Source organism: Alexandromys fortis, unplaced genomic scaffold, assembly GCF_014885135.2.
Source record: "Alexandromys fortis isolate MF-2015 unplaced genomic scaffold, M_Fortis_MF-2015_v1.1 scaffold_1, whole genome shotgun sequence".
Lineage (NCBI taxonomy): Eukaryota > Metazoa > Chordata > Mammalia > Rodentia > Cricetidae > Alexandromys > Alexandromys fortis.
Genome location: NW_026067927.1, coordinates 23,637,924 through 23,664,583, shown reverse-complemented (window position 1 = coordinate 23,664,583; position 26,660 = coordinate 23,637,924). Strand labels below are relative to the sequence as shown.

The 26,660-nt window shown below is 46.9% G+C and overlaps 1 protein-coding gene and 1 long non-coding RNA gene across 13 annotated transcripts in view; one reads left to right on the top strand and one right to left on the bottom strand.

Annotated features, from left to right (window-relative positions):
- Nucleotides 1-1,797: 1,797 nt before the first annotated feature.
- Hsd17b2 (hydroxysteroid 17-beta dehydrogenase 2) overlaps nt 1,798-26,660 on the bottom strand; it is a 48,156-nt gene continuing 23,293 nt past the window's right edge. Inside the window, exons 2-5 of the mRNA XM_050144328.1 lie at nt 19,940-20,152; nt 14,480-14,665; nt 4,716-4,853; nt 1,798-2,223 (exon numbers count right to left, since the gene is read on the bottom strand). Coding sequence (XP_050000285.1) covers nt 1,883-2,223; nt 4,716-4,853; nt 14,480-14,665; nt 19,940-20,152 — 878 coding nt within the window. The 3' untranslated portion in view covers nt 1,798-1,882. The remainder of the gene's footprint in view (nt 2,224-4,715; nt 4,854-14,479; nt 14,666-19,939; nt 20,153-26,660) is intronic.
- The window catches only part of LOC126502939 (uncharacterized), a 44,603-nt gene continuing 22,804 nt past the window's right edge, over nt 4,862-26,660 (top strand). For 7 of the 12 annotated variants that reach the window (XR_007592094.1, XR_007592098.1, XR_007592097.1 and 4 more), the window contains exons 1-4: nt 11,625-12,187; nt 13,868-14,026; nt 16,894-17,469; nt 23,319-23,382. This is a non-coding gene — a long non-coding RNA (uncharacterized lncRNA). Of the gene's footprint in view, nt 7,498-11,120; nt 11,432-11,624; nt 12,188-13,733; nt 14,027-16,893; nt 17,470-23,318; nt 23,383-26,660 lie in introns of those variants that run through there. The other 5 variants (XR_007592100.1, XR_007592099.1, XR_007592096.1 and 2 more) reach the window with 5 other exon arrangements.

Sequence of the window (26,660 nt, the reverse complement as noted above, 5' to 3'; positions counted from 1 at the left end):
ACTGGATGAAATTAGGGGTCTACTGTAGGAATCAGCATTTTTTTTTTACCTGTTTCAGGGGAAACAAAGGATTTCTTTCACAATGTTACTGCTTACTGACTTGTGCCTGGTCACCATAGAGGCCCATACCATTATGCAAAGAGATTGAATTGTGTTAATGTCGATACTCTATTCATCCTGTAGTCCCTGGATCGAGGGGTATTTCTGATGTTGGAGTCATCATTTAATAAAAACAATTTAGGGAGAAGGGCACCCTGGTGGCTGTGCATAGCCCCAGCTACTCAGGAGCCTGAGGTAAGGCCATCTCCTGAGCCTTGGAGTTGGAAACCAGCCTGGATAACACAACAAAACTGTCTCAAAATAAGAACCCATTTCATGAGGCTACAGCTGCTGTCAATGGTGGTTCTCTGGAGCTTTCTGGAAAGGACTCACCATTCTAGATCGCCTCAAGAACACTTGCGATCTGAGGGAAGAGGTCAAGGTAGCATTAAGAGGGGCCATGAGACGTTAATTCCAAATCTTGTTGATGATTGGGGTATTTGAGACTCCCTGGGGGAAGTTCCTGAATACGTGGCAGAATAGTGAGAAGGCTTGATTAGGAGAAGAGCCTGAAGACCCCAGGGACTCGCCGCCCTTAGATGCTGAGCATTCACACCTGATAAGAATTTGCTTTCTATGGATAAGCAAAGGAGACAACCCCTCAGCCAGCGTGTCCTGCCGACAAGGGGTCTGTGAACACACTGAGACCGCTGACAGAGACTGGCAGGACAGACTCCAGTTTGGAAAGAGTTTTCCAATGAGTAAGATGCTGCTGAGGAGCAACGCGTGTTGCAGAGAGCCATGGAAAGCAGAAGCGAGCGCCGCACACATTTCCTTGTTGTTTTGCTCTTTTAGATGGTGGGCGCTGAAGAGATACCCCTGCCGGTAACAGTGCTTACTACACAACTATGAGGATGTGAGTTCAGGTTCTAGCATCCACATAAAAAGCTGGCTGCGGCCTCAAGCTCCAGGCTCAGTGAGAGACCTTGTTTCAAGGGAATAAGACAGAGAGTGATGCAGTAAGACACTGGGTATCTTCTTCGGGCCCTCGTGCGCCTGTGTTCACACAAGCACGCACTCTGTGTCTCCTCTCTCTCACATACACGCACATGCATAATCTCTCTGTGTGTCTCACCCCCCCACACACACATATTTCAAGCGGGCATCGTGACTGCATGTGGGAGGCAGAGGCAGGAAGATCAGAAGTTTGAGGCCATCCTTCATTTCTTGACTACATCATGATTTTTGAGGCCAGCATGGGATACATGAGACCCATCTCAAAGCAAAAATAAATAAAAATAAAACCGCTACAGCAACCTCAACCTTAAGGGGCCACCACCCTGATCTTCAGCCATCAGTGTTACAGCAAAACTAGCCAGTACCGGAAAGGTTACGTATATTTGCTAAGGACTCAGGTAGTTGTTAGCATCTTTGAGGAAGAAGTAATGATCTGTTTGGGTAGGTCCCATTGATTTGTTGAGAAATAACACTAGTGCACACTTAATAGAATTCAGTACGGTATAAACACACTTCTTACATGTGCTGGGAAAGGGAGACCTGCTGTGGGTTTTGGTTTATCGTTATAGTCACTGTCCTGAAGTGGGCTAGAACTGAAGGTCCAGCATCTGGAAGGAAAGCGTGCTCTGGTTGGTGCCTGGTGGCGGGAGGTCTCAGCAGCACCCTCCCGGGGGCTCCCTGTTGCTTTCCAGCCCCTCCTGCCACTACAGCAAAAGGAACCAACAGGTTTCAAACTACGAATTTGAGGTAGAAAATGAATTTAATAAGAGGTTTCCCTTTCATCCTAAGAATGTGACATTTTCTACCCCACTGGGGCCTTGTTCTTCTAACTCGACATCCTTAGAGCTCTTGGCTTGTATCTTGAACCAAAACATTTCTGCACAACATAGTCCAACACGCTGGTTGGGAAGTAGGAGCTAAGGCAGATCCATTGGTAAGTCAGTTTCCCTGGGGTATAAAACGAAGAGGGGTTCTTGGCTGAAATGGCATGCTGGATGTCCAAAAGCACAGGGCTGATGTCTGGGCTGGACCTGGTTTTCATGGTCTGGAGAAAACTCCTCTGTGTATGGATATAGTCCTGGCCGTAGTCATCCTGTGTCTCTTGTGAAATGTCATCCAGAATTTCCTTCTCCATCTTATCCCAAATGTCAGGTGAGCCTGCAACGTCTGGAACACAAGAAGCAAAGGAGGCTCAGATTCTGGGGAGACTCGGATCCAGAATAAACTGGGGAGGCCAGGATGAATTGTGGAGGCAATTCAAGGGCTTATGGACTAGCTCTGCTGGGAAAGACAGGTGCTTGTTAATGCTTATGTTAAGTTGTTAAATGGTGAGTGTCCCACCTTTGCCTATGTCTATGATATAGTCCTTCATGGAAACAGTAAGGTCAGGTACCCCAACATGTAGGAGAGAAAGTGATGTTGTGTCTGCTAAGAGCAACTCCCCAGAAATGTCAGCAGCAAGACTTCTCTGAATCCCTTAAGGTATAACCTAATACCAGCTTGCTCCCTTTTACAAAGGGAGCCTTATGTGGATATGCAGGAATTTTCCTTTGGCCCCTGGGCCTAACCTAACCCTCCGTCCTACCGCCAGGTGTCAAAGTCCAGTTCAGGGACAGCAAGATGGCTCAATAGGTAATGACACTTGGCACCAAGTCTGACAGCCTGAGTCAGATCTCCAGGAATCACAAGGTGGGAGGAAAAGGGCCAATTCCCAAACCTTGTCCTCTGATCTCCAAGCACATGCCATAGCATGTGGGTGCTTATGCATACAAACATACATGCACAAAATAATAAATGTAAAAAATATGAGCGCAATGTAGCATTTCCTTTGTCCACCAGCTCCCGTTGGCATTCCCCTCTCTAGAACATTCTTCTTTTCTTCTATTCTGGTCTAGCTTTGCTCCACTCTTCTTCTCTATCGACTTCCCCCAATCCACCTCCCTGCTGGGGACGTTGGACTAGAAACCCTTCCACAGACATCATCCTCTCTCCATTTCAAATATGGCTAATATTCCTTTTTATGTTCTTATTGGTTCCTGGGCTTCCTCCACATCCCAGTGAGGTTCCCATCTGTCAGGTGCTTCCAGGTTTTCTTCATAGATTTTTATCTTGTGCCCTTGGCCTGACACGGACGCCTTTAGGGTTTATTCTTCAGTGGTTAGCAACACCTTCGGTCTCTCACCTTCACTGACAGACCAATTAAATGTTTATGGTCCAGGAAACAAAAAAACAAAACAAAAAAAAAAAAAAAAAAAAACAGGGATGGACCTTCTGTCCTGGTTCAGAGTTCAGAAATTAAAGAGGGGAGGGGCAAGGCAACATCTCCCAGGATGGAAGGGGGGTAGTTCTGTTCTCTGAAGGAGAAAGGAAACACTGTTTTCAAAACACAGAGAAGGAAGCCATCTTGTAGAGAGAACGGGGTTCTGATGTTGCCCAGTGCATCTGCTCAGTTTGTTTAGCAGCAATCTCCAAGTCTAAATGAACGAGCCCAGCAAGAAGCTGATGGACACCATGTTGGAAGTGGGGTGAAGGTGGTTCAGGAAAATCAGGGAGAGTCCCTGGGGGGTCATTTCTGAGCTGCTGTGTACTCACAGAGAAAATAAATCTTGGGCACGGAAGAAGGAAACTCAGGGAAATTCAAGAGTGGCGTTCAAGGAGCTAGGTTTGTATTCAGTGTGGCTTCTAGTTTGTTTACAGCTTCTGAGCCCTCTCGTTCACTTCCAGGATAGATGCCCAGAAAAGAATCATCCAGAGAAGGCTCCTGCTTCTTAAAGGTTAGATGAAGCTCACCTTCCCACTGAGTGTGGTGTAACTCTCTCCAAACTCCTGCAGTAAGAGACTGACCGTACTCTAGCCCAGCATTAGCTGTATCTGGCCCTATTTTAGAAAGATGTAAGCCCTCCCAAACACCTTCTTGAGAAGGCTCACTACCAGAGAACTCACTACTTTCCTAGTGAACACACCCCTGATGGCGGCCCTCGGCCGCTCTTAACTGGAGCATTTACTCCAAAGGTTGCTCAGTTGTATGTATACGTATGCCCTGTAACTCAAGGCCCTGAGAGCTTGATCCTTCGAGGAAGCCTCTGGAAGCATCAAGCCTGTCTCCCAGCTTCTGTGGAGGGGTGGAGCCCTAACATGACATCCTCCCCCTCCACACTGACCAAGCCTTTGTGCTTTTGTAATTGCCTGACTTGACTGAGCCTTGCTCTCCCCACTCCCTTGGCTCCATTTAAATAGCCAAGTCATGGCCGGAGAGATGACTCAGCAATTAAGATTGTTTACTGCTCTTGCCAAGGGTCAGAGGTCAGCTCCCAGCATTTACATGGGATGGTTCACAATGGCCTATAACTTTAGTTCCAGGGGATCCCACATCCTCTTCAGGCCTCCCCAGGGACCTGCACACATGTGTATGTCCACACAAACAGACAGACATGAATGCACACAAATAAAAATAAAATATTTAAAACACCCAAATGACATCTACACGGTTAGTTTAGAACTTAGTTCCTATTGAGTGAAATAAGTTGTCATGACTAATGCCTGGCTGTGTTCATCTCTGACTACCCTGGAGGGGCCGATGCATGTCATAATTGACTAAGAGGAATGTCAGGGTCCCCCTTACGGTGAACATCACAGAGCTCTCCGTCTCAGGTACCTACTTGTTTGGAAACCTCCAGGTTGGATGATAGCAACTTTGACTCCCCACTTGGAAAGCTCCAGCCTGGCGATTGATGAAAACATGGTCAAAGCTGCCTTCGTGGAGCAGTAAGCGGCCAACCGTATCATCGGAACCTCAGCTGTGGGAAGAATGGGAGCAAAAAAAAAAAAATTAGATTTGATATTTTCAGTCATTCATCCAACAAATATTTAAAGTACCTAACTGTATACTAGGAACTGATGTCAACAGTGACCCAGTCAGGCAAAGGTAAACAAGGTTCTGCTGAGTCTAGGAGAGCTCGTATCCTTGGTCACTCCAATGCATGGGTGTATTTGTTTCTAAATGGACCGTGGTAGATGTGGGATCGACAATATCTGCTACCTAGCTCATGGCCTCCAGCTTTAACAGTACCATTTTGGGGGAGTTGGATGGGATCCACCCTTCAGCCCACCTTGGCAATATTCAATAAATTAGACTTAATACCAGTTGCAATGAGGAGCCACACATGCCATAGTGAATGACTGGGGCACTTCTGTAAAGAGCACAAGAAGTGTCTTAGTCTGTGGTGGAACACATGTTCACTGCCCTGCCTAGATCCCAGTTAGCTTAGTACCTGAGCCTGAAGCTGGGTTAGGTCACAGATGAGGAGGGGACTTTAGAAGGGACACTAAGAGGAAACAAGAAAGTGGGAGCTCTCTGTTTGGAATAACGGGCTCTGCAGGTGTGGTTAAGGCATGATGACTACGTAAGCATGTCCCAGACTAGCAGGATGAGCCTTCAGTAGCTGGAGAGATGGCTCAGTTGGCAAAGTGTTCACCGTGCAAACATAGGGACCTGAATTCAAGGAAAGTCCAAGTGGGGTGGTGCATGTCTGTCACCACAGCACTGGAGAAGCAAAGACCCTAGAGGTCACTGTCTAGCCAGCCTAGGGGAGCTGGTGAGCTCTGGGTTCATAAAAAGGGCCCGGTCTCAAAAGTATAGAAATAAGGTAAAGAGTGATCAGGGACGAGTCCTGACATCCATCTCCTCATGCACATGTATGCGGATACACATACTCATATGAACATGTACACACCACATATTCATGTACACACACAAATAATAATAACAACAAAAAAAGGAATAAACAAAATGGAATAGGCCCTAAGTCCACTCATGGATGTTTTTATAAGAAATCAAAGGACTGGACACTAGAAGCACTGAAGGGAAAGCCATGTGAAGACAGAGCACAGGGATCTGCTGGGCTCTGCCTAGGAGAAGCCCAGGATATTTACAGCTACCAGAAAATGGAAGAGGTGAGGCTAAACTCTCTTCAGAAGAAACTCCAGAAGATGCTGCCCTGCTAAGTCTTTGATTTTGACTTGTGGCCTCCAGAGCTACAAAAGAATAAACTTCTCTAGCTTTAAACCACTTGTTTGTTCCAGGAAACTGATCCAGACACAATCTAGGTGGGAAAACAATGGCATTGTAAAGGGATGAAAACATCCAAGTCTCATAGCACTAAGGAAATATGACAGAATCCCTGAGAAAATGGGACCCAAAACACGGCCTCTGGCCAAAGAAGATCCACTTGGTGAATGACTAAAATGATCCATCCTTCCAGGACAATACAACTCAGACACTAAGAGCCATGAACTTAGTATATATAGTGGCTACAGTGAGGTCTTGTGTAATTCCAGTGAGTGAAAGCCAAACAAAATTGAGTGTGTACTCTTTGCTATGACTGTAGTTATGTAAAATTCTAAAACACTCAAACTAATCTATAGTGAGCAAAACATGTCCATGGACACAAGATGGAAGAGCTACTAACTGAGTTATGGTCCCTAAAATTTAGATATTGAACCTTGGCCTGGAGAGATAGCTCAGCAGTGAAGAACACATAGTGCTCTCAGAGGGAGTCTAAGTTCATTTCCCAGTGCCTCTGCCACCTGTAACTACAGTTCCTCTTCTGGCCTCTGTGGGCATGATCCTCATAGGCTCACATGCTTACACATTGACACAAGCATGCTCACAATTAAAAACAAAAGTAAAATCATGAAAGTCTAGACTGCAGGAGTGTCTTCTATCTATTTGTTGCTTTCATTGGTTAATTAATAAAGAAAACTGCTTGGCCTGATAGGTCAGAACATAGGTAGGTGGGGAAGACAAAATAGAATGCTGGGAGAAAGAAGGCAGTGAGGCAGTCGCCATGCTTCTCCTACCCAAGACAGACGGTGGTTAGAATCTTCCAAGTAAGCCACCACCTCGTGGTGCTACACAGATTATTAGAAATGGGTTAACCAAGATGTGAGAGTAAGCCAGTAAGAGGCTAGAGCTAATGGGCCAGGCAGTGTTTAAATGAATACAATTTCTGTGTAATTATTCTGGGGCTAAGCTAGCTGTGCGGGCGGGATGAAAAGCAGGCCTGCCCACAGCTCCTTCAACACTAGACCCTAATAGGATTGTGTTGGGAGACAGGGATTTTGGAGCATGATTAAGTCATAAGGATGGTATAATCGGTGGCCCTTTAAAAGGAGACACTAATAGCTTCTTCATTTATATTCTCTGTCTCTGTTTCTGTCTGTCTCATGTGTGTGTGTGTCCATAATACAAGAACACAGTGAGAAGGTAGTGTCTGCAACTTGGAAGACAGTTCTCACCAGCCCCTGACCCTATCAGCATCTTGACTTCCAGACGTCAATCCCCAGAACTGAAAGAAAGAAATTTTTGCTGTTCAAGCCACCGAGTCTGTAGATGAATTCGAGAGATGAGGAGGAGCAAAAGAAAGAGAATCTTCTAAGCAGGTTGGTTGTAGTGCCAGTGCCCTGGGGATGTAAGCATGTCTAAAATTACCTGATTGCGCACTTTGAATGTAAGCTGTCTAGTGTACATCCACCTCAACTCTTAAAAACAGTTCTTGAGAAAGGAAACCACAGCACTATGACAGCCTGTGGACATTTCAGCAAAATCCAGGAAAGGCTTAATACCTATTTTCTTCTTCCCCAAGCTTCAGGGCATGCTCTCAACTTTCCATGAGGAACTCCTGTGTCTCCTGGCTTAGCTTCCTGTGTCCCATGGTTTACCTCTTGTGACCCCTGGTTTATCTTTCTGTGTACCCTGATTCTAATGATTTTCCATGCTTCTGCAATCCTCACCAAGCAAACATGACTTTTGCAAGCATTGTTGGTAATTTGTAACTGACTCCTTTTCCTGGCCAAAGTCTCTCTTCTCCTTCTAGACAGACATGCTTCACCGTGGGAGGACAGCATTTTAGCTCTGAGCCTTTTTATGAGAATCCTACCTTTCCTCATACTTGAAGTTTTTAGTAAGAGCACTTGAGACCACAATGCATGCCTGAACCTAAGTATATCACAAGACCACTCATTTGTTAGGTATATGCAATGTTTACTACCGTTTCTATGAAGCATTACAAGAGAAAATTCAGTTAGTTGGCTTTTTAAAAATGCCTTGATTTTTTTTATCGTTTTGTGTTTCCTTCTTTAATTTTTTTAATTTAATTTTTTTTGCATTTTACATTCTAACCCCAGTTCCCCCTCCATTCCCTTCTCCCACCCCCTTCTCCCACTCCCATCCACTTCTCAGAGGAGATAAGGCTTCCCTTGGGGAGTGGGATACCAAGTTGAGGCAGGACCAAACCCCTCCTCCACTGAATCAGGCTGGGCAAGGTATCCCATCATAAGGAATGGGGAAGAAAAGGCCAGATCATGCACCGATACACCAGGACAAGTCCTGGTCCCACTCAGCCACCACCCACCCCTGGCAAACAGATCAAGCCACATAACTGTCACCCATGTTCAACGGGTCTAGTTCAGTCCTGTGCAGGCTCTCCAGGTATCAGTCTGGAGTCTATGAGCTCTCATTAGCTAGGGTTAGCTATCCCTGTGGTTTTCCCCCATCATGATCTCGACCTCCCCTTGTTCATCTGATCTCTCCTCCCTCCCTTCAACTCCTTCCCTCTCTTCAATTAAGCTCCAGGAGCTCAGCCCAGTGCTTGGCTGTGGGTCTCCGTATCTTCTTCCATCAGTTAAAGGATGTAGATTCTATAACGGAAGTTAGGGTGGTCACTAATCTGATTACAGGGGAAGGCCAGTGCAGACATCCTCTCCACTATTGCTAGGGCCTTAGCTAGGGTCATCCTTGTGAATGCCTATGTTCATAGCAGCGTTATTTGTAATAGCCAGAACCTGGAAACAACCTAGATGCCCCTCGACCAAAGAATGGATAAAGAAAATGTACATTTACACAATGGAATACTACTCAATGGTAAAACAAACAAACAAACAAACAACAAACAGTGGCATCTTGAAACTTCCAGGCAAATGGATGGCACTAGGAAAAACAATCCCGAGTGAGGTAACCCAGACCCAGAGTAGGCGGAGTCAGAGAGAGACACCAAGTAACTGCAGAAGGAGAAAGATACCGAACGCCCACCCAGAAAGACAAACACAGTATGTACTCACTCAAAAGTGGATATTAGACATAAAGCTAAAGATAACCAGGCTACAATCCGCAGCCCCAGAAAAGCTAGGTAAAAAGGAGGACCCTAAGAGGGACATTCATGGAGGACCCCAGGAAGGGGAAATAGTTGAGATCTCCTGGGTAAACTGGGAGGGAGTAGAAGGGAGTGGGTGGAGGATGGGAACATGAGTAGTCCAGATGGCCAAGTTGGGGGAGGGACAGAGAAAAGGAGCAATAAAAGAGATATCATGATAGAGGGAGCCATGATGGGGTTAGGGAGAAGCCTGGTGCTAAGACTACTTTTTAAGGCAGTCATAAGTCACTACCTCATCACTACCTCGTGGTCGCTGTGGTAGGCTAGACCCTTGTTGCTAGTGGGCTTCCTGGACCCCCACATGAACTGACTTCATCTACGCAAGGAGGCATTGTGGATTATAAGTAATGACTAAGGCACATTGCTTGGGACTGGCTTTTTGGTTTTCAGTCTTAAGTAGAGCTAGGGTTTGAACACAGGAAGTATTCATTCCAGACTGCATATTGTAGCTTCTATCTGCTAACATCCTCCTGGCTGGCCAACCTCCATCACCTGGAAGCTTCTCTTGCCTGCTATCCTGGGTAAGTCGGTAATGTGACCTGAGGTCCTACTGGTCAGTTCTGGTGTCCTTTGAGAACACATAAAGCCTCGGACACACCGCCGCCATCAATCCCTATATAAAGAAACTGCTTCTCAAAGATTTCTTTTTACTATTTTTAATTACGTATGTGAGTCTGTGTGCAAGCATGTTCACATACATGAGTAGGTACGCCATGGAGGCCAGAGGATCACTGTCGCTGGGGTTACAGGCGGTTGTGGGCTGCCTGATGTGGGTACTGGGAACCTAACTTGGGTCCTCTGCATGAGCAAAAGGAGCTTTTTACTACTGAGCCATCTCCCCAGACCTAGGAGCCCTCTTTTTATGGCTTGAAGCTAAGGTGTGATTATGTGGGAATTGAAGAAATGAAACTTTTCAAATAAATTCCCTGGCAAGACAGCAGGGGGCAGAATACAGCAGCCTTTCTTGCCCAGAGGCTCCAAGGGAAAGGTTCCAAGGTCACAAAAGCTGGTACCTCTCCTAGCCAGGGTTATCCAGACCTAGTTTCAGGAGGACACCACAAGACCTCTCCCCCAGCTTCTGATGCTTCCGAGACAGACTGAAGCTGACGCTGATAACAAGGTCCTCTCCTCTGGCCTGCTTTCTCAAGCTGAACTCCAAACCCCATCCATGACCTCAGGAGAGACAGGCTTGCTCATTCCTCCGAGGAAGCTCACAAAAACTTCAGACAGCATTTGATGGTCTCCTTGTCATTTGGAGGTCTCTGGGACTGTGACAAGCCTCTAGGTACACCACCAAAATCAAGACCCGGGACCTTGTTCCGAAAAGAATGAGTAGCAGTGAGAAGCAGCATCGGGAACACTCAGAGCTGCAAATTCTCAGCTCCTGCTCTAGAATTAGTAAGTCAGAAACAGGAGAGTGAGACCCCCCCCCCAAAATCTGTTATTGGGGCAAAATAAAACATAAACTAACATTGCATCACACAAAATTGACTAGAGTGGTTATTTTAAGGTGTATGATTCTGTAGCCTTATACTCTACTTCTTAGTTGAGTGACACCCCTGGGATCCCCAAAGCCCGGTCTAATTTTCTCCTACAGAGCACATTTGTCTTCGTTCTGAAGGGAAAGGGTCTGCATTCACACATACTGCTGTGCTTGCTTTGGGTGATGTTTCAACCAAGAGGCCTTGCCAGTTCCTGGCTCAGAAGAAATGCAGGACACAAATCCTCCCCACCCCACAGAAAGAAGACAATACGAAGAAAAGCAGTTTTTCCCCTGAGTCAAGTGGCCACAACATGGACAAGCAGCAGAACCTGAGGCTTTGATTTGTCACCAAGAGGAGGCGGTGCTGCTACCTTTTAGGGAGTCAAGGACGTGAGTGTTTCCAGTCTCTCCGCAATCTACAGGACAGCCTCCTGCTCCAAACGTCAAGGAGTCAGAGGTAGAGAATAACTTGCCCACACGTCCTAACATCCCTGAGACTGTCCAGGTTCTTCATCATCTCCGTGTGACAGCTGACACCAGAGGCAGACAAATGAGTGTCCTGCCCCATGTCACCAGCTGATAACAGAAGATCAAGATTCAGATTCTGCCTGACTCGAAACCCTTGCGGGCCCAGTCACGTTCGAGAAGAGCATGCTTCCAGCTGTTCTCACTCAGGGACACGGTGAGGACGCATACAAATATTTACTTTGATTTCTTAAGAAGGAAACTGTCCAGGAACAGCTTTTAGATCACTCTTTCCCAACTCTTTAAATACTTGGTTAAATATTTGTCCAACTGCCTTGCTGGGATTGGAGTTGGAGCGCTAAACTTGCGCTATGCTACTGCAGGGAAGCCTTCCCAGAATGGGTATGTGCTCGGTCCTCCCACTCCCTTTATTCTATAGGGAGAAAATTAGGCCTGGCTTCGGGGATTCCAGGAGTGTCACTCAACTAAGAAGTAGAGTGTACCCCCCCCCCCCAACTTTCTAACTTCCAGCTTTTGACGGAGAGGAAATGATTGATGATTTGCTAGAGAGCCATCCATGGATCAAGGTCCTAGGGCAAAAGGGGGCACCCATGGAGAGGGAGGAGTTAGAGAAGGAAATGATGAAGAGGAGGGTGAGTGAAGAAAGGAAAGACGGGAAGTTAGAGAAGCTGACTGCTTCTTCCATCTGTAAGAGCTCCAGACAGGAAATCAATACCGCCGATAATATGTACCGTTAGTTCTCCCTCTTCCGCCTCTGCTTACTCGTGACTCGAGAAAGGCAGACCCTACCAAGGTTCTCAGATCACTGAACAGCTAAAAATCAGAGGATGTGAAAGGAACGTGCTGGACGGGAGAGTAGAGGAAGCAGAGAAGGGAAGAGTCACAACTGGGAAGGCAGAGAAGACAGAAGGAAGTGGACCAAAGATGAAGGGGCAGCAACTGAGGATGCTTGGTAAATAGTGGGGTATTGGAAGGGGATTTGCATTAAGGGGCGTTTGTATGAGGGTTACCCTCACCTCCATCTTCCCACTAAGATTTCAGTAAAACATGTTTTCAGGAGTTGACTTAGACTTTGTGGGGTGATTAAAGAGCTAGTCGTTCATTCAGCAATGGGAAAAGACTGGGTAGTGGGGTTGGGGAGATCACATCACTTGCCCCCAAGCCTGAGGACCTTAGTTCAGTCCCTGGGACCCACATGGTAGAAGGATAGAATTGACTTCCAAAGTTGTCCTTTGACTGAAAGTTTACCATTACGCATGTTCTACACACAGACCACACACACACACAAAATAATGTAATTTAAAATAAAAATGAGGAGATTCAATAGGGTTTAAAGAATAAACTGATATTTTCATGCATACCCAGGTTACATAAAAGTGGGAGGACTGAACTTCAGATGTAGAGGAATGGAAAATATTTGGTATTGGCAGGGCATTAATATAAATCACAGGTAATAAAGATTTCCCCACAAAGAGAGGGCTAAATCAAGACTGCAAAACCCACATTTGTTACTGCAGAAAGAGGGTCTTGTTAGCTATCTAGCTGAGAGGTAAAACAGAAGATGCCATCCATGACACCTGCTCAGACAGCTTGAGGAACAGGGAGCTTTGACTAGCAACCTGTATTGAGTACTGGAGAGGGAAGTTGGCCCAGCATTTTGGTAGGAAATGTAGAAGTTCCTTTCTTGTAATAAAAACTATGACAGGCCTAGAGGCATTTGATCTGCTATCTACGTCAAACCAGGCGTATTAGCTTCCTGTTGCTGCTGTAACAAATTACCTCAATGTCTGTTCGCCAGACCAGCCGCTCCCCCGCAGCAGCTCTGGTGTCGCTGGGGTTATTAGAACTGCAGCCACAAACGATTTGAGAAGACTTTTCCATTCCAGCTCAACTCTTCCTGGCTTGTAGAGATTTCAGACTCCAGTCTGATAGGTCCAGATAGCCAGGATTCCTGTCCAGAGCAGATACTACTAACTAGTTTCCTGTTTCTACCTGCTTCTAGGCAAGAAGCCAGTAGCAATGACACCTTCCAAAGCCACTTTTGTCTCAGTTTTGCCTAGAGCTGCATCGTCAAGAAATTGACCACACTAAATGGTGGCTCCTGTGTGTGTGTAGATTATGAGTTACCTTTTTATATATCTTTTATTTATTTGCCCTTGTGTTTGTGCCTGGGCGAATTTCTCTGCACCCTATGTACACAGAAGCCTGCAAAGGTAGGAAGAGGGTGTCAGATCCCCTGGAGCTGGAGTCACAGAGGGCTGTGACTCACTATGTGGGATCTGGAAAACAAAGTCTGGTCTTGTACAAGAGCAGAAAGTGCTCTAACCACTGAACCATCTCCCTAGCCCCGTGGGTTGTCCCTTTATACCTTCCATAGGTTCTTTAGCTTCTCTGTTTCTTGTGTAAACCTAATTGTTCTGTCTCTCTCTCTCTCTCTCTCTCTCTCTCTCTCTCTCTCTCTCTCTGTGTGTGTGTGTGTGTGTATGTTGTGTATGTAGTATTATGTGGTAATTAAACACATGAGTGGAAATACGGCCACACTACACACAAGTATGTGTGTGTGTACATGTAGAAGCCAGAGGTCAACACTGGGGGGGTCTCCCTCAGTTTCTCTCCACCTTATTTTTTGCAGAAACCTGAGAAAGACTCCCATAGCTGAGGAAGGCCTGGGGAACTCCTGTGTGCAAATGTCTATGGGAGAAGGCGAGGAGTGGTAACCCACACAGAGGCCATTGTTGAGGGAATAGGAGACCACGAGGTTGTTGACACACCCTGCACCCAACCCACAAAGGTGAGGACAGCATCACAGCCAACCCCAGGGGATGGACCCAGGGCGCCCCAGGTGCACACAAAGCGGAGCTCCTCAGTTTGTCAGCTTACAGGAAATAGCAGTGAGCTGTGTTCAGAGAAGGCCGAAGACAGGCTTCCGGAGGCAGCAGAGTCACCTGGACCCCATGAGCTGTGCTGTCCCGCAATGCTTACGTGTCAGCGGTCACAGTATGAAGACACCTACGAGTCTTCAAATCCCCAGCAATGAACACGGTAATTAGCAGAAAGTCAAAAAGTGCTTTCGCATGAGAGAATTTGAAAGGAATAGAAAGGTCAACCGTGAAGACACAGACTGACTCATTGTGACCCAGCCGGCTTTTGTGAGCCCTGGCTCTCTTGTGTAGCTTACAAAGAGTGAAAAGCTCCACATCGGGTGACAGGCACCACGTGACCACATGCCACCAGGCTGACTCACCTCCCATGCTGCACATGTTCACCAGCCTCCCCTTGGATCTCCTGAGGAGAGGCAGGAACACCTTGGTGACCTCCACGGCTCCAAAGAAGTTCACGGCCATGCATTTTCTGTACTGGGCCATGGGGATGATCTCCGCGTCTATTGGATACTGGAAGATCCCAGCGTTGTTGACCACAGCCCACAGCCCTGGGAACAAAAGCAAACAGCTGTGAGGACAGGAGAGGCTGGAGCACGTGGGGAGTTCCACACAACAAGTTCCGGAGCCACCAAACCCCTTTGAAATGGAGGCTCCAGTCAGATGACACACTTCCTAACCTTGGTCTCTTCCCATATTCCCAAACCTCCCCATGATGGGGCACTGTGAGGGGGGAAATGTGTATACTATGAAACAATGCTTTTGGAGATCCTCTCCTCTTAGCTTGCCAGGATGCGGATGTAGAGGTCAGAAGACAACTTGTAGGGTGATTGGTTCTCACCCATCACCACGTGGATCATAAGGACTGAACTCAGATCTTTAGGCTGGGCTGCAGGCACCTTTACTCACCAGGATGTCCTGCCAGCCCTGTTCCTCTTTTGCCTGGTAGCCCTTTCCTACATCCAGGAAGTTGGATATTCATCATTTAAGGAAACAACTGGCATAACAAGAGGTGAATTCCCAGTATTGAAGTATGCCTGGTCTTAAAGCAATGATTCTCAACCTGTGGGTCGCGCCCCCCCCCATGGGCATTTTCTCTTAGATACCCTGCATACTATTTACATTATTCATAACAGGATTTGTAACAGAGTCGTAACAGTAGCAAAGTTACAGTTATAAAGTAGCAACAAAATACTTTTATGGCTGGGGTTGCCACAGCATGAGGAACTGTATCAAAGAGTCACAGTATCAGAAACCTTAAAAACCCCTGCCTAAAGTTTCAAAGTCTGCTTCCTCCTCCCAGGAGTATGGAAAGACTCAGTTACCACACTGCAGAATGAGGCGCTGGGCAGTCCTCCCCCACTCTAAACTAAAAACCTAGGAACAAGAAGGAAAGTACCAACAGTAGGGGTGACTGCGATGTCCCTAACATCATGTGCCCTACTTCCTGTGTCTCCTTGAGGAGCATCAGGATCACAGGATCGACATGAAACACTGACCACCAAGACCATCAGATGCTCCGTCCCCAGCAATTTCGATACTGCCCCGAGAGAAAGGAGAACAGGCTCAAAATCCTGGCATCTCTTTACCTCATCGCTGAAAGATGGTTCTAAGCCCAAACTAACTACATTTCTTGTGAGCCAGTTTGTGATCTAAATTCACAGGCACTGGGTAAGCATTGAACTGGGAAGAGGCTTACCACACAGAGAGGGCAGCAGCTGCTAAGTGGGGGATGAGTGCAGAGGAGGTCTCTTTCATAACCACTCTGCCTGATGTGCCCCCTTGGACTAGTCAACATAGAGCTGGAACATGTTCTAGAACAGGCATCATCCACCTTCCTCTGTAAAAAGCCCTACTGTTTAGATATGGATGGTCCTCCACCCCCAATGGATTCGTGGTTCCCTGGTACAGTGTCTGCATCATGAGAAGGGTTTGGCTTAACCAACTAAAATCAACCAACCAATGGGTTCATAGCTGTATGGACACAGTAGAAACTGTGGAAGTGTGGAAGGTAGGGCCTTGTTGGAAGAAGTGGAGTCAGTCAGTCTCTCTCTCTCTCTCTCTCTCTCTCTCTCTCTCTCTCTCTCTCTCTCTCTCTCTCCCCGCCTATCCACCATAATGTGAGCAACTTTGGCCCACTTCAGGCTCCCCACAGGGATGCCCAGCCTCACCATGGCCCAGAAGCAATGAAACCATAAACCCTAGAAATCTTTCTTCCTTTAAACTGATCCTCCCCGGGGTTTGCCGCAATGACAACATGCAGAGTACAAAGGCCAAATACTTACTCCTGCAGGCCTGCTAATTTCACCACTTCCACTGGGGCACAAAGGAACACAAAGGTGCATGCAAATGGGGGAGGCTGTGCTCATGTAAACTCCTATTTATGAACCTTGACATCTGAATGACATGTAAGTTTCACGTAAAAAAGTTGTTCCGATTTAAGCACTTCAAAGTATAAAGACCATTCTCAGTTCGTGGGCCAATGGGCCAACCAGAGCACGTGGCAGAGGATGATGTAACCTCTTCGTATCTGGAGGATCTGTCTGCTAGGTCTTCATAAAATGTGTACTAAATGACTGTGGACGATGTGGACTATTGTGCCATCAACAGAACTTACTGCTAACACCTAACCATATTCTGGTACTGGTTAACTACCATAGAATTCTAAACTGGCCAATAAACCCATCAAGCTTGTGAGACCCAGTAACCGATTGGTGATGATTAACACCAGCTAGCAATAATCGATATGCTACCACTAAATGAACAATCTGCTTTGCAGGAGTACGACGTAATCACGAGTCCTCTGGGAGACCTGCTGCTTTAGCCTCAGATTCTAAATGGTTCCTGCTTGGTGATCCTGTGGCTCCAGTTTCTCTTTAAGAAGACTGAAGTTAGAGAGACCTGGAGTGAGCAGGCTGGTGGGCCACCCATTCTGGCCCAGGGGAGAGCTGCCTTTCTCAATGCTAACTGCAGAATGGCAGGAGTTCATGACATAAAAATCAAGTTCCCACATCCCTTCATGCCTGGGTACCGCCATGGCATTTCTGTGTCTAGAACCCATCACTCCTTCACTACAGACAGTCAGTGCTGCCCTGCTGAACCTCGCGAAAGGATTCTGCATCCAGTGTCATGAGACATTATTAAGTCAAACTCCTGAGTGATGAGTACAGTCCTATTGGATGGTCAAAGATAAGGCTAGGAGCCGGGCGGTGGTGGCGCACGCCTTTAATCCCACCACTCGGGAGGCAGAGGCAGGCGGATCTCTGGGAGTTCGAAGACAGCCTGATCTACAAGAGCTAGTTCCGGGACAGGCTCCAAAGCTACAGAGAAACCTTGTCTCGGGAAAAAAAAAAAGGTAAGGCTAGGAAAACTCTAGAAAAGGCTAACTTGGGGGCTGGAGGGATGACACAGGGGTTAAGAGAGCTTACTCTTGCAGAGGACTAGAATTGGGTTCTAAGAACCCAGATCAGGTTTCATGGTTACTCTCTCTGTCTCTCTGTTTCTCTCTCTGTCTCTCTGTTTCTCTCTCTGTTTCCTTCTCTCTCTCTTTCTCTCTCTCTAATACACATAGTCTTTTTTGACTTATTTATTTATTATGTGTACAGCATTCCTTCCATGTGTGCTGACATGCCAGAAGGGGGCGCCAGGTCTCATTATAGATGGCTGTGAGCCACCATGTGGTTGCTGGGAATTGAACTCAGAACCATTGGGGTACCTATACAGGAAGTAGGGAGGCCATTGGGGTACCTACATAGGAAGTAGGGAGGCCATTGGGGTACCCACACAGGAAACAGCAAAACCCTTGGGGGGTACCCACACAGGACCTGGTGAAGGCCTACAATGAACCACTACTTTTTGGAGGTGTTGAGAAGAGGCTGGGTGACAAATATCTAGGGGGCAGAACTGGCAGAACTCTGGGTCAATAGGGCAGAGAGATCAGTGGTGTCAGAGTTAGAGGCGTCAGTGACTGCCCACCAGGCCACTGAGTCCAATGATTGATTGGGTGTGCAGGCAAGCAAGTCGATTTTCAAGCTGGCATTAGGGAAAAGATAACAAGGTCAACTCTGAAGACAGTGAGGTTGTGGAAATGCTAGGGAGATCATTCTGTGTGCTTGGGGCTAGATGTGAGGAGGCCCAGCCAGGTGGGCTGCGTGGCTTTGGAAGGCATTAGTGTAAATTAGTTTTCCAACCCTGACCAAACATGAACCTCACCTAGGGAGCTTTCAAAAGTACAAACTGCTGAGGGGGCTGGGAGATGGCGTGTTGGGTAAGATGTACAGCGCAGAAGCAAGCAGACCTCCAGCCCCCACACAAAGCTGTGTGTAACACCAGCACCAGGGAGTGGGGTGGGGAGACAGGTGGATCCCAGGGACTTACCAAAATAGCAAACTCTGTGTCAAAAACACAAGATGGAGAGAAAACACCTGACATGGACCTCTAGCGTGTGCATCTCACACAAACATGCACAAATTCTCTCTCCCTCCCTTTCTTCCTCCCTCCCTCCCCCTCCCCCCTGTCATTGTTAGCGTCTGAGTCTCTCCTTGAGCAAGCTGCAGCAATTGAACTTTGGGTTGGAGGTACTCAGACACCCCCGAGCCATGGGACTGGGAGTTCAGAAGGGACTCAAATACATTTAATCCCCCGACGCCACCATCTTATATTTCTGAATCAGTTCATCAGTGAGGGGGCTCTCACGTTCACCTCACACTGGGTTCCACAGAGTATGTACCCCACTCTGGGGACAAACATGGGTATTTTTTAGCCCTCCTCCAATATACAGAGGACAGAGAGCCCTGGGCATAAGAATGGAGCGGTTGAACCCAGGAGTGGGGAGTGGAAAGCCACAGGTGGGTCAAAATAGGAAGATTCATATTTAATAGAGGGATGGAGGAAAAGATATATCCAGAAAACAGAGAACACAACCAGCAAATAACAGGAGAGCAAAGGGAAGGCTGGGAAACCCAGATCTGAGCGGAGAATGTCCTCTTAGAACAGTACAAAGAAGATAAGGTCTTTGGTCTTCAAGAAGACAGTGGTAGCTCTGGCCAGAGCAGGTAAGGAGGTGTAGTGAGAACTACCACTCATGTGACCAGGCATGAAGCCATGAAACCAAACGGAGACTTGGCCACAAATGAAAGAGAGAAAAGGCAGAGCCTCCAGGAGGCACATGGTCCTGCGGCTGTTTGTCAAGCTGGGGAAGACCAATGCACGCTGATTTTGCTGGAAGAAGGCAAAGAGCCGGGGGTAGGAGAGTAACCAGAAGGACCAAGAAGACACGGGAGGGAGATGATACTGTACGCTGAAGGAGGGAGTGGGGCATAGCTCAGTTGGTAAAGTGCTTTCTTAGCAAGCAAAGAGGGCAGAAGTTCAATGCCCCAAAATTCACATCTTAAAAGAACCTGTCACAGTGACAGACACTTGTAATCCCAGCAGTGGGGAGGCAGAGACACGTAGATCATTCGGGTCCACCGGTGAGCCAGCCAACTTTGCCTAACTGATAAGCTCCAGACTACTGAGAAACTCTGTCTCAAAAGACAAGATGGGTGGTACATCCGAAACAATAGCCAAGGTTGTCTTGCCATGCACACACGCATGCATGCATGCACATGCACGCGTACACACTCCCACACATGAATTCTGCACATTCTATGAAGAGAGAATCTGTATCAGAGTCACTCCTGACATCTTTGTGTCTAACAGGCTCTGGGACATGGCACGGGTCCAGTATACAGGTCCTGGTGCAATCAGCAGCCACGGTCATCAGGGGCAGTGACAAGAGATGGGCATTGGTGAGTGGGGTGAGGAAGAATCGAGGAAGTCAGTACCTTTGTCTTTGGTCTCCTCTGTGACTTTGCTGTGAGCATCTTTTATCTCCTCGAGCTTGGTGACATCCATCTGGAGCACCAAGAGGCGCTCAGAGCAGGTTTTCCTCAGTTCCTCTGCTCCTGAGCCTTTCGCGTCCAGCACTCCGGCAAACACTCTGAAGCCCAGCTTGTCCAGGTGCTTGGCCAAGGCATGTCCAAAACCAGAATCAGCACCTGCAAGAGTCAAGACAACACAAGCTGAGCACAAAGCAACGCAATATGAGAACATCACGAATTGGAGTTTATTCACGAATTGAACATCACATCCCATGATGTTTGTGATGGTCTCTGCTCCCTGGAGAGAGAGAGCTGGGGAAATTTCTTTGGTGGCTAGGTTAAAAAACAGCTGGGGAAGTCAAGACAGACAACTTACTCTATGTAAAGAAAGGGATGCAGGTAAGCTTTCAGTGAGCATGCGTGGCAAGGGAAGGTTGGAGTTCAGGGATTACTGACAAAAAAAAGAATGTAACACAGGACAAACAATACCAGCATGTGATAAGTCTGTGTGTGTGTCTGTCTGTCTGTCTGTCTGTCTGTCTCTGTATTTGTCTTCTCTCTGTCTGTCTCCCTCTCTCTGTCTCTGTCTCTCTCTCGTTGTTTCATACAAAGTCTCAACATGTAGCCCAAGCTAGCCTTAAATTCCTTCTGGAGTCCAGACTGGCCTTGAGCTCATGGCAATCCTGCCTCAGCCCCCTAAGTGCTGAGATCACAGGTATAATGGACAGTTTCACTCCCAGATATAGACCCAAGAAAAATGAATGCATAGAGTACACATGGACGTCCATGGCTGCATTGTTCACAGTAGCCAAGGAAAGGAAATGGAACAAATGCCCACCACCCAAGGAATGGGTAAACAGAGGTAACCTATACATACAAAGGAATATTGTTGATCGGTAAAAAATGGAATGTAGTAATGATACAAACTCACAACATGGCTGAACCTTGACCACAGTTGCTGGGTGACAGGAGCCAGGTAAAGGCATGTGAACAAGAGTGTGAGGTGCTGGCTTTGACCACACTTTCTCAGGGTAGAGAATGTTCTTGAAGCCATCTTCATAGGCAGGACTTTGGAACATAGACTTAGGATCTACCTAATCCAGAAAAGGTCCCAGGGAGAGCCTGGCACTGAGTAGGAGTGAGTTACAAAATGAGAAGAGGCCACGATGAACTCTGCTTGAGGGCTGTGACTCTGGAAACTAGCCAGGGTGAAGAAATCCCCCTGCCCCATTCTGTTCTGGGAATCGGCTCGCTAAGGTGATCCCCCCTTCTAGCCAGCATAGTGGCACGGACCTGTTATTCTTGTTCCTTGGAAGGCTGAGACAGAAGGATTGCAAATTCAGGGCCTGCCTGGGTAACTCAGTGAGACCCTACCTCAAAATAAAATATTGAAAAGCAGGCTGGGGAGACGGCTTACTGAAGCGTGCCTGTCTAGAAAGTGGAGGCTAGGAAGAATGAATCTCAACTCGGAAATGGCCTCCATCAGACTGGCCCATGGGCGTATCTGTGGAAGGGTCCAAACCACCACATAGGGAGTGTCACTCTTGTGCCGCTGATTCTGGGTTGGATAGGAAAGCTGGCTGCAGGCAAGTGGGGGGAGTGAGTCAACAATCAGCACCCTCCATGGCCCCTGCATCAGCTCCCGCCTCCAGGCTTGTGCCTTGGGTTCTTGCCCTGACTTCCCTTCGTGGTGGCTGTGACCTGGAAGGATATGCCAATTAAACCCTTTCCTCTCCATGTTGCTTTTGTCAGTGTTTCATCAAGGCGACAAAAAGCAAGCAATGACACCCCAGTAGCCCTCTCCCAACATAAAAAACCCCCTTCCTCATCGGAATCAAAGGAGACTCATAAATACTTCCTTTGCTGGACTAGGATAAAGTCAGACCAGAATGTCCAGATCCCTTTTTCTGCTCCAGGATTGATTAGCCGACCTGCTTGTACCACCGATACACTGTGGTAAAAATGTACCCAATTTTGGTAAAGGTTCTGCCCTTTCCCTGGGTCCTGGTACACCCTCTTTCTGTGCCACTAGGACACCTCTTCTTCACAGCCCCTTCTCAGGCTGGGATGACCTCTGGGGTCCCATCAGCCTGATCCAGATGTTCCTGGTCTTACCACACCCAAATACCCAGGTTTTTCTGGCCTTCTTGGTTTCCCCCTAGAGTAGCAGAATCCTCATGGCCCATCCTTGAGACACACACAGGCCATTAGAACAGAGCATAGTCCCTTCTCCTGTTGCCCCGGACTAATCTGGGAATCCCTGCAATGATCCTGCAGAACGGTCTCCCCCAGTTAAAAAGGTTCCTTTGGATTGGTTATTGACTGATTTTTTGTTGTTTTATTATTTCCGTGTACATGTGTTTGCATATGTGTGTGGTCACGTGTGCCATGGCAGGCATGTGAAGGTCATGGGAACACTTTATAGAGTCAGTTCTCCCTTCTCCCTTTACATGGGTTGTTGGGATTAAACTCAGGTTACCAGGCTTGCAGGGCAAGCCATCCTGCTGGCCCAATTGACCAGGAAATTATCAAGCCACAGTATGTAAGAGAGACCATCCACTATGTGCAATTGTGACAGAGTATAACATTGAGAGCAGGTACTAACCTGCCCTTCCCTCCTGCCTGTGTGCATTTGTGTGTGTATGGGGTGGGGGTAGCTTCTCCGTGGAAACTTCCAGATCCACAGAATGGGCTTAAGAAAGGGGTTGAATAGGCTAATGTCTATCAAGTGTTTACACAGTGCTGAGTCTAGGCAATAGCTCTGGAAGTCTGTTTTAAAAAACAGTTGGACATGGTGGCATAAGCTATGACATGAGCTGAGGCAGGAGGATTGCTATGAGTTCCAAGCCACATAATGAGTCCCAGACTGGCTTGAGCTTCAAAGAAAGACACTGCTTCAAAAACAAAATCCAACTATTACGAAGAACTATAGACAGCTAAGGGATGCTCAGAGCAGGAGAAATATCCTTTCCTGGAGAAGAGCATAGGTAGTGGTGATCTAGTACCAAAGCTTAGCCCTGAGAACAGATACACACACATGACATTCACAGACTGAGAAGGTTGCATGTATGTATTTAAGAATATACATACATATGTTTAATGGCAAAAAAAAAGCAAAATAGACCATAAACTTGAAAGAGAACAAAGGGGGATGTGAAAGGGGTTGGAGGGAGGCAAAGGAAGGGGGAAAATGTTGTAATTATATTAAAATCTCTGAAAAGTAGGAAAATATTTTAAAACACAAATGTTATGAATCAGCTGAAGAACAGAAAAATATGCAAAAGGCATTTTTAATCCAAAAGTGAAATAAAAGTGACACCATGCTCTCTTTTGAATTTTCAAGTCTTTGCAGGGAGTGTCAGCCAGTGGAAACGTCAGCACTAGTGCCAGGCCACTGAGCATCGCGGGTAAGAATCACTGCCTGACTCTGTCCTCCACAATGCCCCCCAGGGAAAGCGCTCTGAACCATTTGGAGCCTCCATCTCCTCGTGGGTAAAGTAAGGTTCTAGTCAGTCCATCTCCTAGGCTGACCTCATCAGTCAAAACCGAGGGCTGCTCAGAAAACCTAACATGTCATATGTGACTGCAGTCAGCAGGTTCTGGCCCTCATGATGGAGATCAGGCTGGCTATTGCTGGCCCTCACAGGGGTGGAAACATGACTGTGCTGCCCCTCACAAGGATGGAGACCTGATTGTTTATGCTGGCCCTCACAGTGGAGGAGTGTTGCTTGCCATTCGTGTGATGGTCCAGAGGCCATGCCAAGGTCAGTGGACCTTAGGAGAACCAGAGGCCAGGGAGCTGAGATAAGATAACCTCTGAGTGCTCCTGAAGCCTGGAGCCCAGAGTCAAGCCAGGCCAGGATGAGTAAAGGTTTCCTCAGAGTTCTTCCGTGAGGCAGCTGCTCAGAACACTCTTCCCTAAGCTAGACTACAGCAAGATGACCCGGCGCCAGTGGGCATCACTGACAACCACGCTGGACACGGAGCGCAGGCAACCTTATTATTACCAGGTGACAGAGGAAGGAACAGGAATGACAGGTTCACTCTGTCAGCTAGGGCTGGCAGAGACAGTCGAGATGCAAACAGGGCTTTGGGCATAAGCCCTGCAGAATGACATTCTCGTACTCTTCACTGCGGAGACCTGAGCACAGTATTGAGCACTGCATGGGCATTTAGGAGGCTTTGGAATACAGGTGCCTGAAGAGTAAAACATGGGATTTTTTATTTTAATTTTTTGTTTGTTACACTGAATTACATTGGGCCATTTTCATGTAAGTATATGAGGGCCTTTGAGCGGAACCCTCCGATTCTCCGTTCCCTGCTCTCCGCTTGCCCCTCTAGAGTCTTATTGGCCCCCTTGGTTCCCTGGGTAATTCCACTTTCAGGTCATCTGTACATTATCTTTCAAAACCTAGGATGCACAAATGAGAGAAAGCATGTGATCTCTGTGTGTGTGTGCACGCGCACGCACTGACGTGCATGTGTGTGCATGTATGCACAGAGGTCTGAGTTCAATGTCTGGTGTTTCTGGTGTTTTTCTCAATCACTCTCCTCCTTGTTCATCTTCTGAGACAGTCTCTCACTGAACCCAGAGCTCCCCAAGTTGAACAGACCAGCTGGCCAGCAAGTCCCAGGATCCTCCTGTCTTTGTCTCCCCAGTGCTGAGAGCGATATCCAGCTTCTGTATGTGAGTGCCGGGGATCGAACTTGGGTCCTCACACTTGTGCAATAAGCACTTTACTGACTCGGTCACCACTACAGTCCCAAAATTTGTCTTTCTGAGTCTGACTTAATTTGATCCATACGAGCATCTCTAGTCGGATCCATTGTCCAGCTAATGAAATGTCATTGTTCTTTGAGGCTGAAAAAGCTCCCATTGTTTGTATACACTACATCTTCCTTGCCAACTCCTCTGCTGTTGGACACCTAGATTGTTTCCATAACTTAGTTCCTGTAAATAGTGGAATCTTTGTTGTCGGTGCTGAGCATGCCTGACTCATCATGATTGATGACCAACAGACCATGTGGAATCAGGACCTCAGCAGTGGACCAGGAGATACTGAGGTCTGGTGATACCCTTTGCGACCCTTCTGTCACTAGTGACGTAGGCACCCATCAACTGGGAACAAGCACTGAGTGCTAGAGTTTCATCAGGCAAGAGTTGAGTAAATTCTATACAGCACTTAAATGTGAAACTTATCATGAAAAACCATAGCTAGGTGTGGTGGTCCACAGCTATAATCCTAGCACTCAGAAGGCAAGTTACAGGCTAGCCAGTGTGATCTTAAGAAAGGAGAAAGGAAGAAAGGAAGGAGGAGAGAGAGAGAATGAACAGAAAGAAAGAAAGAAAGAAAGAAAGAAAGAAAGAAAGGAAGGAAGGAAGGAAGGAAGGAAGGAAGGAAGGAAGGAAGGAAGGAAGGAAGGAAGGAAGAAACTTTACAAGCATAAAGTGTTAATCAAAACCTGAGATGAATGGGTCCCAGATGTGACCTCTCAATCTTCGGGTGTTTTCCTTTTTTAGACTTTTCAATTCTCTGCTGTTTTTAACCATAACTGTTTTATTTACATTTCATACATGACCAAAATCCACTCTGTGTATGTATGACATCACCAATGAACTAATGAAAATATTATAGCAATAAAGTTATCCTACAGTCTAGTTCCACTAGTGCCACTGTAATAAAATTGCAGTATGTAAGTGTTTCTTGTTATGGTAACTATAAACTAAGTTGTAGTGGGTACAAAATAAACGCCTCAGAACTCCACTACGAGCTGTTCCCTCAATATCACTGCTCTTCAAAGAGCTTGTAAGAATCAGAAGCACACACGCACACACACAGTATATAATCTATACCTTTCACTTTGATATGACTGTCCTGTGTTCCTTATTTGTCATACATTCTCTCCACGTGCCTTAACATGGAGCCGTTTGTAGTCAAGATGGTGAAAAGAGCTGGAGTCCAATTTTGTTCTGCAACCTACATGCTTAGCTCATTCACGCAGCCCAAGGTGTCCTTTATATGGCTTGCAAATCAAAGAATGTTGCCAAGTAACATTTTTATTAGGTCTTTGAGGACTTTATATGATTTGGATTATCTTCATTCCCACCCACTCCTCCCAGATCCACTCTCCCTTCCCTACCCTACCCATCCCACTTCATGGCCTCTTTTTTTTTTTTTTCTCAAAGCATCAAGTCCTATTTGTGCCATCCATGCACTCCTGGGTGTGGGGCCACCCGCTGCAGCGTACTTGACCTACTCTGGGCCACACCCTCAAAGAAATCTGACTCTCCCTCTCTTCGAGTCTATAATTGGTAATAACTCCTCATCCAGGTGTGGAACTTCGTCTCCACCTGTCCCCTGCACACTGGAATTTTGCCCTTTCTAGAGTACGCATTTATCCTACAGGTTAAACTGTAACTTGTAAAATGACAAAATGGCCAAACAGAACAGTTCAATCCCACAGCTTCCTATTGCTTGCTCAGGGTCACATTGTTCTTCGTCTTAAATTCAATCTCTCAGCTGTCTGGAGTACCCTAAATTTTTTTCCTAAAAAGTTACGTAAGAGGGAACTGTATGAAGCTTCATTCTGTGTCAGGCTGCACCATTCTCTAACGGACCCCTTTGTCTGTGATTTTTCTTTCAGCATCTGACTTGCTACTTTCTCCCCTAATTGTGCCCCCTTG